General features: G+C 40.8%; 1 protein-coding gene across 8 annotated transcripts in view; it reads right to left on the bottom strand.

The window, feature by feature from the left end:
• Positions 1-13,985, bottom strand: part of NLGN1 (neuroligin 1) — a 395,611-nt gene that overhangs the window by 264,284 nt on the left and 117,342 nt on the right. For 7 of the 8 annotated variants that reach the window (XM_048954988.1, XM_048954987.1, XM_048954989.1 and 4 more), the window contains one exon: positions 11,818-12,623. In XM_048954988.1, the coding sequence (XP_048810945.1) occupies positions 11,818-12,310 (493 nt within the window). In that variant the 5' untranslated portion in view covers positions 12,311-12,623. Of the gene's footprint in view, positions 1-11,328; positions 11,389-11,817; positions 12,624-13,985 lie in introns of all 8 variants that reach the window. The other variant, XM_048954993.1, reaches the window with a different exon arrangement.

Genomic DNA, 13,985 nt, shown 5'->3' with positions numbered 1-13,985 from the left:
CTATGGCCCGCTCTCCTTCAAACTGTCTTCTTTGCAAGCATAAAGTAAATGTAATTATTGTTTCTTTGTTCTCTTCCAGGCTTGCAGTTCATCAACCTGAAAATTATGACATTTCTTGAATAGGTTTCAATGGCTTCTTAACCTTTCTAGTTCCTGAGTGCCAGTAGAATGGCATGCTGCACTTACAGATTTTGGCAGTGAAGAGGTTAACAGCCAAAACCGCTAATAATAACAACAGTATTCACTGAGCCAGATAATCACTCACACAGAATTTCAATCCAAAGTCACTTGAAATTCAAAAGAAACCACTGTATTTATTTAAGGAAGTGACAGCATTTAGAAGAATATTCATAATTCAAACAACAGGCCAAAATCTGACTTACTGCTGAGTTTATCCATTTTTAATCAAGCGATATTAAGAGATGGACAGCTTTTGCTCTACTTCACGTCAAACCTATCTCCTGACTTCTCCCATCACAAATGCCCACGCACTGGGCAGTAGTGATGCTCAGACCGCTGGGACAGGGCAACAACTGTGCAGAGCATATGGAGTGAATCATAGGATATCCAGAGTTGGAAGAGATGCATATTCCTGAACTTCCACCTGATGCACCCACACCATTCCCTGGGCCCTGATGTTGTCAGAGAGCAGAGCTCAGCGCTGCCCCTCCGCTCCCTGTGCAGAGCTGTGGGTCACCATGAGGGCTTCCCTCAGCCCGCTCGGCTCTGTGCCCAACAAACCAAGGGCCCTCAGCCGCTCCTCACACGTCTTGCCCTCCAGACCCTTCCCCATCCTTGTAACCCTCCTTTAGATGCTTTCTAAATCACCTGCTGCTTCTGTTCTGCTGCTGCCTGTTGGGCTGAGACAAAACCAGCTTGTAGTTCAGTATGTCAAAGCTCTAGGCAGGAAAATGGCAACCCATACGTGTAAGCAAACTCTGGAGAAAAAAAATACTTTCTGCCACTGAAAACTGCAGGGTGGATTTCTGCACTGCCTGTTTCTTGGTCTTGCTTTGCCTAAAGGGAAAGAGCCTTTTCATCCCAGCTCTGTGCTCGGCACACACCTGCTGCCGCGCGGGTGTCAGGAGCCGTCTTTGCTGTCAGCTCGCCTTCCTGCTCCTCTCAGACGCCGGCTGCCTCCCGCTCACCTCCACAAGCTGATGGCCTGCTGCTGCCGCGCCGCATTTCGGCAGGCATCGTTCATGGATGTCAGGGAAAGAAGCAAAACCAGCCTGTCAAGAACACACGATTGCTTCGCAGTTCAAGGGGCAGCGCTCGCCTCGATGTGAACGACACAGAATGTAATGCGCGCAGAAGGGGAGGCGAGGAGCTTCTGCCAGCAGACCGGGATTCTGGATGGGGCACTCTTACAGTGACCTTGTCAGCATTCATCCCTGTCTCTGTGACACCCGAGCCAGTGTTCCCTATGATCCGGCATCACAGCACGCTGTTGGCCAGGTAATGCCTTCAATACTTCAGGACTGCAACACTGCACGAAGTGCCTGCCAGTACGGAGTTCCACGGCGCTGTGAAGGAAAGGCGACTGTTGCTTCTTTGGCCTCTTCCTTTACACGAGGCTTCATCTTTGAAAACATCATGTACCAAGAGACTGAATGTGCTTCAGCACTTACCTGTAGCAATTATTTTTTGTTTCAAAAGTTATTGTTTCTAGCAAAAGTAATCCATTTGTAATTAATGAACACAGTTAATGACTGAAAAGTGTAGGACATAAACTCTCTTGCCTGTTCCACATAGCACAGTTTTAGTTGATTCATATGGAGGGTACTTCATTCGCGTTTAGCATGGAGAAACAGGGAAAGGACTAAGAATTTAAAATCTAGGTTTACAGCCTAATGATTTCTTGTGAAATTTCATGAAATAAACCTGCCTCTTCACCAACTCTACAGTGATATTTCATGGATCCAAAGTGCTGTAGAGATCATGGGGCACTACTACTAGAAGCAGCCTCAGAGCACGTAAATGTACAAAACCTGACACAGTACCGACTTGGCTCATGCACTTATCTTTCATCTGGCCTCAAGCAACTAAATTCTACTTTTTTGAAAAATCTCTGAAACCTTCTTGCCATTTTAAAATAAATATGAAAACATATGAATGTAAATTTTGCAATGAAATTAGGCAAATTGTACAGCATTTTGCCAAGCTTTCCCATCTATTTGTGACTGTATATGTATACACATGTACACATGTAAATGCCTGGTTCATATTCCCTTACCAGTGGGTCTATCTCATTAAAAGCATTTCTTTGGGAACAAGGACTCTCGGAAACTAAATTCTCATTGCATCAGGTAGATCCTGCTGGTAATGGTATGTTTTGTTTCTCTGTTCATTATATTCATATCAATATACTGAAGACTAAAAGCAAAGCATAATGTTGGCAGGAACTAAAATAATCCCTGCCAGGGCACTGGAACGGAACATGACAGCTGGGGTGGTGCTCAGCTTTTGATTAAAGGGCAGCAGGTCCCTGGGAAACAGCCCCCACCAGGGCAGCTCAGTCCCTCAGTGGCTGCCCCAGCAGGGAACGTGAACATCAGATGGTGCAACCAGGGAGCTTGCCATGGGTAGGTGGGCTTTTGGCAGCTCCAGCAGCTCCTGCCTCTTGGAGGTTGGCTTTCATCCTTTTGTGGGACGTTCTGCAATAGAGTATCTCCTGTAAGCCCTCTTTAATCAAACTTTGGGCAAAAAATGAACTGATGTGAACCAAGCAAATTGAACATAAGGTTTGCCTAACCTGCCTGAATGCATCTGAAGCAAATGGGAAGAATGTGCATGAGTCATTCCCCCAGCAAATGGGGAGCAAGGACTGGAGGAGGAGCTCCAGCTGGCAGGTGGGAGGCGAGCAGCGGGTGCGCTGGGATGGGGCCCTCCAGCCGGTCTGCATGGCACCAGCCCACAGCAGGGTGCTGCCTTCAGGAGAAAACCGAGGTGGGTGCCGTGGTAAGGGTGGCTACATGAGCACCAGTCCTGCCAGGAGTTCTCTGTTATGTACCCATCACTTAGCAGCACAGTGTTATTTAAAAGAACAGATTGACAAAAGAAGCCTAAACATTACATATGCCTTGCTGCCATTTTCAATGACTTTTAAAATTAACTGAAGGCAGAGATCATCTGTACACTACAGAAAGTTGACAGGGCAGAAGATGAGAAACCTGTGATGCTGAGGCTTTGGTAGATGCTGGCACATGTTATCCCTGCCTGTCTTTCCCCACCCACTCCAGAGACAGGAAGGGAGATGCTCTGCAAGGCCGCTCTGTTCCCACTCTGCTTAGCGCTCCTCCCACGCTCGGAGCATCACACTGCCCTGTGCAACAGGAAGAATTTCTGTCTCTCTTTCCCCAGCACCTGGAGTTGCAGCATTTGGCCATTCCAACATACAGGCAAGTCATCAATGCTCAGCACGTAATGAAACCTCCTCATCTTTTTTTTTTTCTACCGCCTTGAACCAACTGTTGCATAGGTTTTTCCCCTAAGTACAGGCTGTGCTTTCACATAGATCCTATTTTGCTCTAGGCTGAGCCTTCTAGAAAGATTCAGCAAGCTGTGCAATCGTCTTACACAACGCACCTTTCTATTAAAAATCTGCAGGTTTTGAGCGTAAGAATATAGAGAACAGAAAGTAACGACAGAGAGGCAATAGAGACAAATCCTTTTCCATGAGCTCTGTGAAATCTTTGCTCAAAATAACTTTGCAGGGGTTTCACTGCCAGTTCATAATGTGGATGAATCACTTCTGATATTTCTGATAAAACAATATTCAAAACTTCTAAATTACTTCCAATTCATTTATGCCATCATTTAATTAGGGCTTCTGCAACATGTTACAAGGACGTCATTATCCCTTATAATTGTATAATAATTGCAATTTTTAATGAAATAATTGCAAGTACACTAGATGTGTAGATATAATTACGATAATTACATAAATACCTGATTTTCAGTTAATAATTAAAGAAGGCCTTTATAGAAAGGGTGAAATTTAACAAATGGAAGCTTGCCAGAAAACAAATACAAATAATAATCGGCTGTCTCTCTCTTATAGATTTCTGCTTACCAGATTCTCTTTACATATGATAATACGATTTTTGCACACATTACAAAATAGAATAAGGATTAAAAATGTATTTAAAAAATATTAAATCATACCAAGAGACCTCAATACTTCGCCCCTGCAGGCCTGATCTCAAAACACTGCCATTAATATAGCCCAAACTTAGTTATCCTATGCAATAACTCAGCATATCACAAGATATTGAACTGCAAATTGCCATTGACATAAATAAAAAGGGAACAGCACCCACAACAACTTGCAATCTGTGTTCTGATTCCTCTGAGACATAAAAGGACAAGTCCTGGATCCCCACAAGCACTCTGGAAAAGCCCATGTGCAGGGCACAGCACTCCAACACATCTGCTGCTGAAGTTAACCAGTCATACTGGCCATGATCTTCCTCCACAATGCTCCTTTTGGTCAAAACTATTGGCAAACAGAGAAAACTTGCATAAGGTTTTTTCTCCCTGTGCCCTCCTTGGTAGAGAGACCTTTACAGGGTAACTGAAGTAATGGACTTCCAGAGCTTCGACAGCTGAAGAACCAGAAAAGTAATTTTTCTCTGTTCACAGAATCACAGAATGGCCAGGGTTGGAAGGAACCTCAAGGATCATGAATCTCCAATCCTCCTGCCACATGCAGGGCCACCAACCTCCCCATTTAATAGCAGACCAGGCTGCCCAGAGCCCCATCCAGCCTGGCCTTGAACACCTCCAGGGATGGACGGGGCATCCACAGCCTCTCTGGGCAGCTGTTCCAGCACCTCACCACTCTCATAGTAAAGAACTTCCCACTGACATCCAAACTAAATCTTCCCTCCCTCAACTTAAAACCATTTCTCTTCAGACACGTACCTTATACCAAACTTACTGGGTACATTCACAGCGATTCGTAGCAGTATGAATACGAAATGCAAAAGGCATTCTTAATGAAAAGAGCACAGAAAACTCTACCAGGGTGTATTCTGATTACTGAATCACAGAATCACAGAATCACCCGGGTTGGAAGGGACCTCAAGGATCATGTAGTTCCAACCCCCCTGCCTGGCAGGGCCACCAAACATACACATACACTGCTCTGATAACACAATGGGGTATTAGAACAATTCCCACAGTGGAAGAACTAGCAACACGATTTACTGTTCCTGCTGAAGTTTGACACTACAGCAAAACTGTGGAAGGGAAAATGAGCTCCAGCACTAGCACTGTGCAGACTCCACATGTCTGGCAATGTCTGCCTTCACTTACGGCAGCCCCAGGTGGCTGGTTCTGGCCAGCAACCAGTGATGTGTCAGAAGATGGGTGCAAACAAAGCTTCGAGTCAGATCTGTCCCACTTCTCCCAGCCTTTTGTTGTTCAGGGTTGCTTCTATTTAGGATAAAACTTTGTTATTAGAAGCATGAGAAAGTAATGTATGGGATATTAATATTAAAACAGAAGAAAAGGATTGATATCCCAAAAACAAATCTCATTTATGTTAAGCTCATTAAAGCAGCGGGGTTCTGAATACAGAATATAATTAATACTATACATATCAGAGCGGAGAAGACGTGCATTTGGCAACACAAAGTAGAAATGAAGAGGGTTAAAGAATTATAAGTGAAAAGAATTTGAAGAAAACCTGGAATTATACTGGAGCAATATTCAAGTTATAAGCGGATTATTAACATTATAATTGAGATGATCTTTAAGAATGGTTTGACACATGCAAGCATCGTGATTCAAGCTTGAAAAATATGCCAGGAATACTAAAAGTATTTGTATCCTTATGTGTTATAAGGAAACAAGGAAACAAAGGGAATGAACACAGAGAAGAGCCAAGGAATAACAATATGATACAGGAAAAAAAAAGACCAAGTAAGCAGAAAAACATAGCTATCCAAAAGTTATGCAAGTTACTCAAGGATTCCTCTTAAAGATGGACAAATGTACTTCCACAGCTATTTCTTCTAATATTTTGTCTAGTCTGGCTTTATGCGATAAATTAGAAAGCAGCAGATTGAAAGGAAAACCACTTCAGTGTTATTTACTGAGTACAGCTGGTCCAACCTGAGAAAGTCAAGGTGAAGAAGCACAGAACAGTTTTATCTGACTTCATATTAGCAGGTAACAGTACTATTTTAGAGCCCGTGTGGGGGAGGATGTGGAAAATGAAAAGGGAGCAACAAAATAATGGACAAGGAATGGAATTAGATTAGAATTTAAGACCTGTTAGAGCTATAAGCACTGTCAAGTTGTATGAGCAAAGCAATGACAGCACGATGACTATGTGGTCAGCAACAGCCTGAACAACTAGACATTTAGGGAGGACTCTGACCAATGTTGATGGCATTTAAGATGACTGGAGTCTTAAAATGCAGTCTGCAAAGTTGTCTACTGTCAAGCAGTGGCTCACCCAGAAAAAGGACTGTGGAAAGTACATCAGAGTTTAAGCATTTTATGTTATTTCAAATATGACATAAACCTACTACACGTCTTTGGATAATGCTGCTAACTGACACTAACAGCTTTAGATTGTGAAAGGATGAAAAGGTCTGTACAAGACAATGTTTGCTTCATTATCTTCTTCCATGTATTACTAGTATAATAAAAAATGCTGCTATGGTATCTGAGGAATGAAAAACAGGAACACGGTGATTAAAATTGAACAGAAAAATGCAACAGCCTTCTTGTTTTAGTACATAGCACCTGAGTTCAGGATTATGGACTACATCTGCAGCAGCTGATACTGCAGGAAAGAGCCTTGCGAGGGCAGAGCAGGTTGGAGGGCACTTCAGCCAGGAGCCAGGAAGGGCAAACAGGAAAACTCCAGATGTGTGCAGGCAACTACTGGCACAAGTGAACTACAGGCAAACAATTTGTTATGAATGGTCTAAGTGGCCGGGTGAAGATCTACACCCTCTGCAAAGGTTGAGATACACCAAAATACAAACTGAGGTATCTCTGAGAGCTTTGACATTCATTCTCAAGACATCATAAGCCCTGGTAACGGCCTGCAAGTGCACGTTCTTAGCCTTTGGGCAGTGCAATGTAATTTGACACAGCTGAGCCTGCAGTGCTGCAGGCACACACCTTAGACTTCTTTCATTTATATGGCCCCAGAGAAGAATATCTCAATTCTTTTTCAGTAATACAGCATTCACAAGTCCGACACTTCAATATTATTCTCTACATCAGACATATAGAAAAAAAAAGAATCTGATAATCAATCAACAAATGTTGTAGATGGAAATATAGATTTCCTCAGGTCCAAACTTGTACTTTCCTTATCGATTTCAGAGCTGAAAAAAGCATACAGAAGGAGGGTTATTTAATAAAGGTCCTAGAAACTGTATAGGTTGCATTAATTACCTTCTTTTCCAAAATTAGACAGTCAGTCAAATAGCTCTGAGGTAGTTAAATAGAGTATTGGAAGAAACATCCAATGTAAGCAAAGGGTAACAGACTAAATGGGACTTTTCATATCTGCTTAGATTTATGAAAAATCTTCCATAGTGCTAAGATTAAAAGCCCTAAAGTTATCAGTGGCATTTATGAATCACAATTGATGTAAGATATTCTCAAAGGAAAACAACGAATATTCAATGCAGGATGAGACGATAGCACTGCTCTTTTTATTTTGTTCTGGGAGAGTATTTGTATGAACACATATATGTGCATCCGTGGTAATCGCAGACATAACCCAGAAACTATGGTGGTGGGAGCTTTGCTCTCTGAAAATCAAGTAGCCCATTAGGAGGCATAAATATTAATAGAGCTGTCTCATACTACACTCTCAAATGAGGTAGTTCAGATCATGATTCTTTGCATTTAAAATTTATTCTCTGCACCAGCTAGAATAAGAAACAGAATCCGCATGTGAAAAGTCACTGATGTTGGGCAGTTTCTTAGCCATTGGTAATTCCCACATGTAAAAGTAAGGATCAAGTGATTTATTTCCTTATTCTACCCATCTTTCTCCTATAAGTAGTCTTGTCTCCCAAACTACTTCCATGACATGAAGTATATGTCATATTTTCTATGAAAACCACACTTCCATATCTTCACATTGAGATCTATTCAGGCAACATGAAGGCTTTTGTACAGGCTCATCGCAAAAGGCATACTGTCATCCCAACTGCAGAATACATAATATCTGGCATTTCTTTTAGTGGTCATGATTGTCAAACTTCATTTTATAATTGTCATTAGAACTGAAAGTAGGACACTCATGGTGCAAACTCTTGTAACACAACTAAATGGATATACAGTATTAAAAAACAAAACAAAACAAAACCACAAGCTTGCAGCTAAAACAGAAGATACAGCCCTCAAAAGTGGTAATGAGTTACTCTGTCATTCCAAATCACAAGTTCATGCCTTGACTATAAAACAGAGATCAGCAACACTAAACAAAGTGCAAAACTGTTCAGGTCATCATCAGCAATATAACCAGTATCAGTCAGTAAAATGGTGTCATCTGGGATATAATTTAGGTTCTACTACAACTTAAAACTATGGAGACTAGCCACAAAGAAAACAAACACAAAACTAACAAATGCCTTTGTACAAACTCTCTAAAACCAGCCCTAGCAAACAGGTGTGATTGTATGCACTCCTAACAGAATTAGCCAACTTCTGACATTCACGGGCCCGGTAAGAAACAGACATGAAAACAAATGATCTTTCATTACTTATAGAGACGATAAATTGAAGCTTAAGAAATATATTGAAATATAAGCAACTATATTGAGCAAAAAACAGGCTAATATTTCCTCCCTCCTTTTCACTCAGCTTCCATCCTATCAACTTGTAGTCTCTGTAGTGCTCATATCGAAATTCCAGCAACAAATTGTAATGGTTATAATTCCCACTACAACATCTGGCAGGACTTGCAGATAGGATTGCTTTCATTTCTACATCTGTCTTCATCAGATTACTTCCTGTTCTTGAAAATTTTTAATTTCCTCATATCCCTCAGCTGACAATTAATTCTTACTAGTTTATTTATCTAATAAAATCTATTTCATATAATAAGTAGGCATCAAATAGTATATAAGATAGCGCATGGTTTGGTAACTTTTAATTTATGTATCTTGTTTTAATTAAGCAGATGGCATAAAAGTTTTCCTCTCATTTTCCTATTTACTCTTTTCAGTAACTTATCATTCACTGATTGTAATGAAATGACTACAACCGACATGCAGCAAAAGAGACAGTATCAGTCCTTTCTTCTTTCTCTGTATGAGAAAGCAAGGCCATTTCCAAGCTGGAAGATGACCTTACTCTACTGCATCTTTGTTCTACCACTTGATCCCACTACTCTGAGAAATGAAGGAACTCCAGACCAAGGAGAACCCAAGGCTGTGTATGGGTGAGCAGAGGGTGAGCTGCTCTACGAACAGGGATGGCTGCTGCTCTGCCAGCTGCCCAGGCAAAAGGAATCCAGTGATTCTCTGCACTTGTCAAGGAGAAAGGTAGGCTGCTGCTGCTCCTTATTGTGCTGTTTCTGCAATGAATTTAACTGCAGAAATACCTCCAGAATTTCAAATAAGTCTCTTTATTCTCCTTCGGGCTCACAAGACAATAAACATGACTTTCTCATCTACTGGGCTCTTCTTTTCTTTATTTTTGCTATTTTTCTGATCTATTTTTTATTTTTTTAATATTCTCTCATAGGAAAAATACTTTCTGAGAACAATGATGGAGATCTGCATCTTTATTTATGACTTTGTGAATCAGTGTCTGGGTGATAGGAAGTGAAAGTTGCTCAGCTAATTACACACGCTTGATGAACTGCGTAATAACTGCTGCAGCGCTGCACATTAATTGAATGCATATAAATGACAGCAGTTATTCTAACTTGAATGATTTGTGAAGAAGTGACGTTGCTCACCATACCCTGATTATCTTTGTTTTCAACTTTGGCAATCCAGCTTAAGCAATTGTATTTTTACAGCACTGAGAAAAGAAATTCCCCAATAGAAACATCAGCGGTTGACTCAAAGCCCAATGCTTTAAGAACAAATTTAACTGCCTTAAGTAACTGCAACTGGATTCAGACATCTAAGAAAGCATACACAGAGCAACTACAATTAACAATTAATAATTAACAACTAGCTGCAATTAACAATCAGTAAAACTGCAATAGCAAGAACCTTGGAAAATAAGGCCACCTTCATTTAGATGCCTAGGTCTGAGTTAATAGAGTTGAACGTTGCCTGACTTTTTACCATTTCTTGCTATGACACTTGCTATATTTGTTCTGGAGTAACTGCAGCATATAGCAACTTATATTAAATACGCAGGTAAGACTACAGGTAATAGGTACCTCCCACACAGCTCTGTTTACCCTAAAAAACACTCTAGGTTCAAGAGCAGCCCAACAATTACAGAGCACATTTCAGAGAGAATAATAAAATATAATAACTTGTTGAAAAACAAATGTGTAAAGTAGTATAAAATTAATACTTTAAAGTTGTTACCAAATACCTGCTTCAAACCACTACCAGAATATACCTTGCACATCACCTATTAATCACCTTGGGGATCTGGAAATGCCCATAAAGAAATCTGCAAATTCCCCGATGCTATCTAACATTACAATGGTAGAAGCCAAGATTCTAAAACGCCCTAGTTTCCAAAGTATTGCCTCACAACATTTTAACATTTCTTTACACCCCTATTAAGAGATTTGGGGTTTTACAAAGAGAGCCATAACCACCCAATAAAAGAAATCAGCACTCACTTTTCACAACGCATAAACGAAGTGTTTCACAAAAACGTTCCAGAAAAGTTAACACTGCTTTAAGAAAACAGCATGGATCACATAGGAAGTCAACACAGATTTTCAGCTCCGCTTTGCTACAGTACCTAATAGCCATCGCACTAAGCCACTGGACTGTAGAGCTGAGGAGTGCCAGCAGCATCAGTGGCTCCCAGGCATGAGAGCCGCCTCCTGTGCATGCATATACAACGCAGGGTGTCAGCATATGAGGGACAGACACTCCTCTATACCACGAGGCCATGACAGAGAAGCTGCCAACGGGATCAGTATAGGACAGTGAAAGAGAGATGATCAGGATCAACCAAGTTCAAGCTTTGCAAATGTTATCTGCTCATTTGCTTTATGCAGTCCTCTCCTTAAGTACTTTCCTGGCTTTACTACGACACGATGGACAGCATCAGCAAATCAACCTCTTTCAGCTGTATTATATGCTCCTCCTTTGCAAGGTTTCGATTTTTCCCCCACTTTTGTTTTGTACACTTTATACATACCTCCTTTTCTACAAATTTTCTTGCCGGGTTTTCTGGCACATTCCTTGGATATTCTTTTGACTGAAAAATGAATAGAAGACTAGAAAATAACATGGAGCTCCGTCACAGACAGTAGGAGCATGCAACACCACTATCTAACTCAAATATGACCTGCGTTATTAGGTGCGGAAGAATCTCAACTTGTGGTGCCTGCACATGCAATGGATAAGATGTTGATGCATCTTCCCAGAAGTCAGTGGGTGGCAATGAGAATTAGGCACCAAATTCGACCTAAAAATACACGTGCTGTGGGAGAAAAGAAATGAGTGTAGACGGAAGTCTTTTTTTTAAAAAAAGGACAGATGCATACAAAGAAAAGCAGCATGCATACATGTAGTATGCTGGCATGCAACAAAGAAAGCCATGCTAACAGTAGACATGAATTAATATTGTTAGAACATAGAACAGGAAAATAAAAAGATCTCCCTGTTTTGCCTGCTATTAACTCACCATCCTCGGTTGGGACATAGATATTTAAATAGAGGCAGTCTTCATTCTGATCTTGTACATAGGTGGAAACTACATCCAAGTTATTAGTAAACCACACAGGAAGCATGACTTCAGGCAACCTGCCTTCTATAATGTTCTGGGGACACACTGGAGCAAACTGAGTGGTATTTTTGATATCTGCCCAGGGAGACGGAGGCTCAGGAGGTTGAAAGCGGCGCTCCCCTGTTGGAGGGGCAGCATACGGAACCCCGAGAAACTGAATAACAGGCCCCAAAATTTCATTATTTAGTTCCTTCTTAATCCCTCTTATCTTGCCAAAGTTGGTGGTCACCACTGGGTTGGTATCATCCAATTTTTGGGAGGACACAGCTGCAGCGTGAAGCAAAAATCCAAGTATAGAGAAAGCAAAAGTGGCATTCAATCCCATGTGTAGCAGGCGGGCTATCAGCGCTCTCCATACACAGTTCAGCCACATGGATCTTGGAAAGGCCATGGTCCCACATTAGTTGTGTGACTACAATGAAGCAATCTTATTTGTATCCACTGGTGTAAAAAGAGGGCGACCAAAGGAAACAGATCAAGTTTCCTAAATAGGAGCCTGTCAGAAAAATCTCAAAAGGCTTTTCATGTGGTAAGTATCTTCCATTGATTTCACACTTATTGAAGCTGCATCTTCACTCAGCACTATTTATCAGACTACATCCTATTGACAATTCTGTTTTCCATAGCAGCAATATGAAGAGAGCGGCCATTTACTGCAGAATCCCCTCTTATAAATCAAATCCAGTTAGCCGCAGGTCTATATCCTGGAGAAAATGAAAATAAATCATTAGTATGAAAGAGCTAATATGAGCAGAGTGATAACTAGATGTTTCACAAGTTATGTACATACATTAATAGCTGCTAGAACCATGTAAGTAAAACTGCACTAGTTTATGGGTCCATGAAATGGTGGGTGAAGCACTGACTACTGGATTATCCATAACATCACCTGTTGAATTCACACAGGTTTTTCAGAAGAAACAGATCTGATAGAAAACACATTTTTAAAATTCACCTTGTCAAGAATAATTACTTTGCTGCCAGGCCCCATTAAATACATGTTTATTCTCGTATTTAATTCAACTGAATCATCTCCAAATCAGTTCTCACCTTATTTGCACTAGTTACCAAAAAAAAAAAGTAATTATTTATTTAAAGTAAAAGAGTCAATTAAGATATACAGGCATACAGAAGACTCAAATGCTTTTTATTTCATCCAGAGCAGACGACAATATATGCAAACATTTGTTCATTTAACAATACAACTTCTGATTCAAACATCAGGACAACTGGTATACCTTTATAAGAATAACACAAATTACCATGCTTTGTATGGTTTTCTTATCCTCAAATTTCTAATAGCTAATGAAATGCACCCAAATTGCAGCAGTGTGAAACAGCCACAGAATGGCATAGGCCCACAGTCTGCTCCCACCAAAGTGAATGGAAATTGCAGATTTGCACAGAACTATGACTAGACATCAGTGTTTGCCCCCTGAAAACTGACCAGGAAAAGGGTCTGGGCAGGCACGTTAGGGATGGAGCAGATATCACAGTGTTTACTTCAGACCTATCCCACCTTCCTTTTCAACTACTCACAAATGAAAACACACCATGAACACGCTCAATTCCTACCACTGTTATTTTACAATATAAACAAGAAACGCTCCCATAGGGCAGTGGAAATCTTATCTTTCATATACCCCCATGCTGACTGAACAGTATCCTGGAACAATCATCGGTTAGGATCAGGGACTGTATAACCACCAATTCCAGACTCTATTTTCAACCACGTTAGCTCAGAGGTTGTCACACAAGGCTGTGTTCCAGCACTTCTGAAAATTACTCAGTGCATATCATTATATCTTCCATATGCATGTTAAACATATTTCTAACACGACTTACAATATCCTATTATTTAAAATGCAGTGTTATACACAACATAGCAGTGTAATCTTACGCTCCCTATTAAGCAGTGTGCAAAGCACAAGAAATGTGTTTTGCTTTGCATAGGAAACACTTTAAACCACCTGTTTTTGAACTGCATTGGCAGTTTTAATGAGAATTGTTGTTTTTTTTTATCATGTCTATACACATTGGAGAGAGAATTTAAAAGAACGGCTTGT

This window comes from Lagopus muta, chromosome 9 (assembly GCF_023343835.1).
Source record: "Lagopus muta isolate bLagMut1 chromosome 9, bLagMut1 primary, whole genome shotgun sequence".
NCBI lineage: Eukaryota > Metazoa > Chordata > Aves > Galliformes > Phasianidae > Lagopus > Lagopus muta.
Note: the sequence above shows the minus strand (reverse complement) of the source record. Positions and strands in the feature narration are given on the sequence as shown.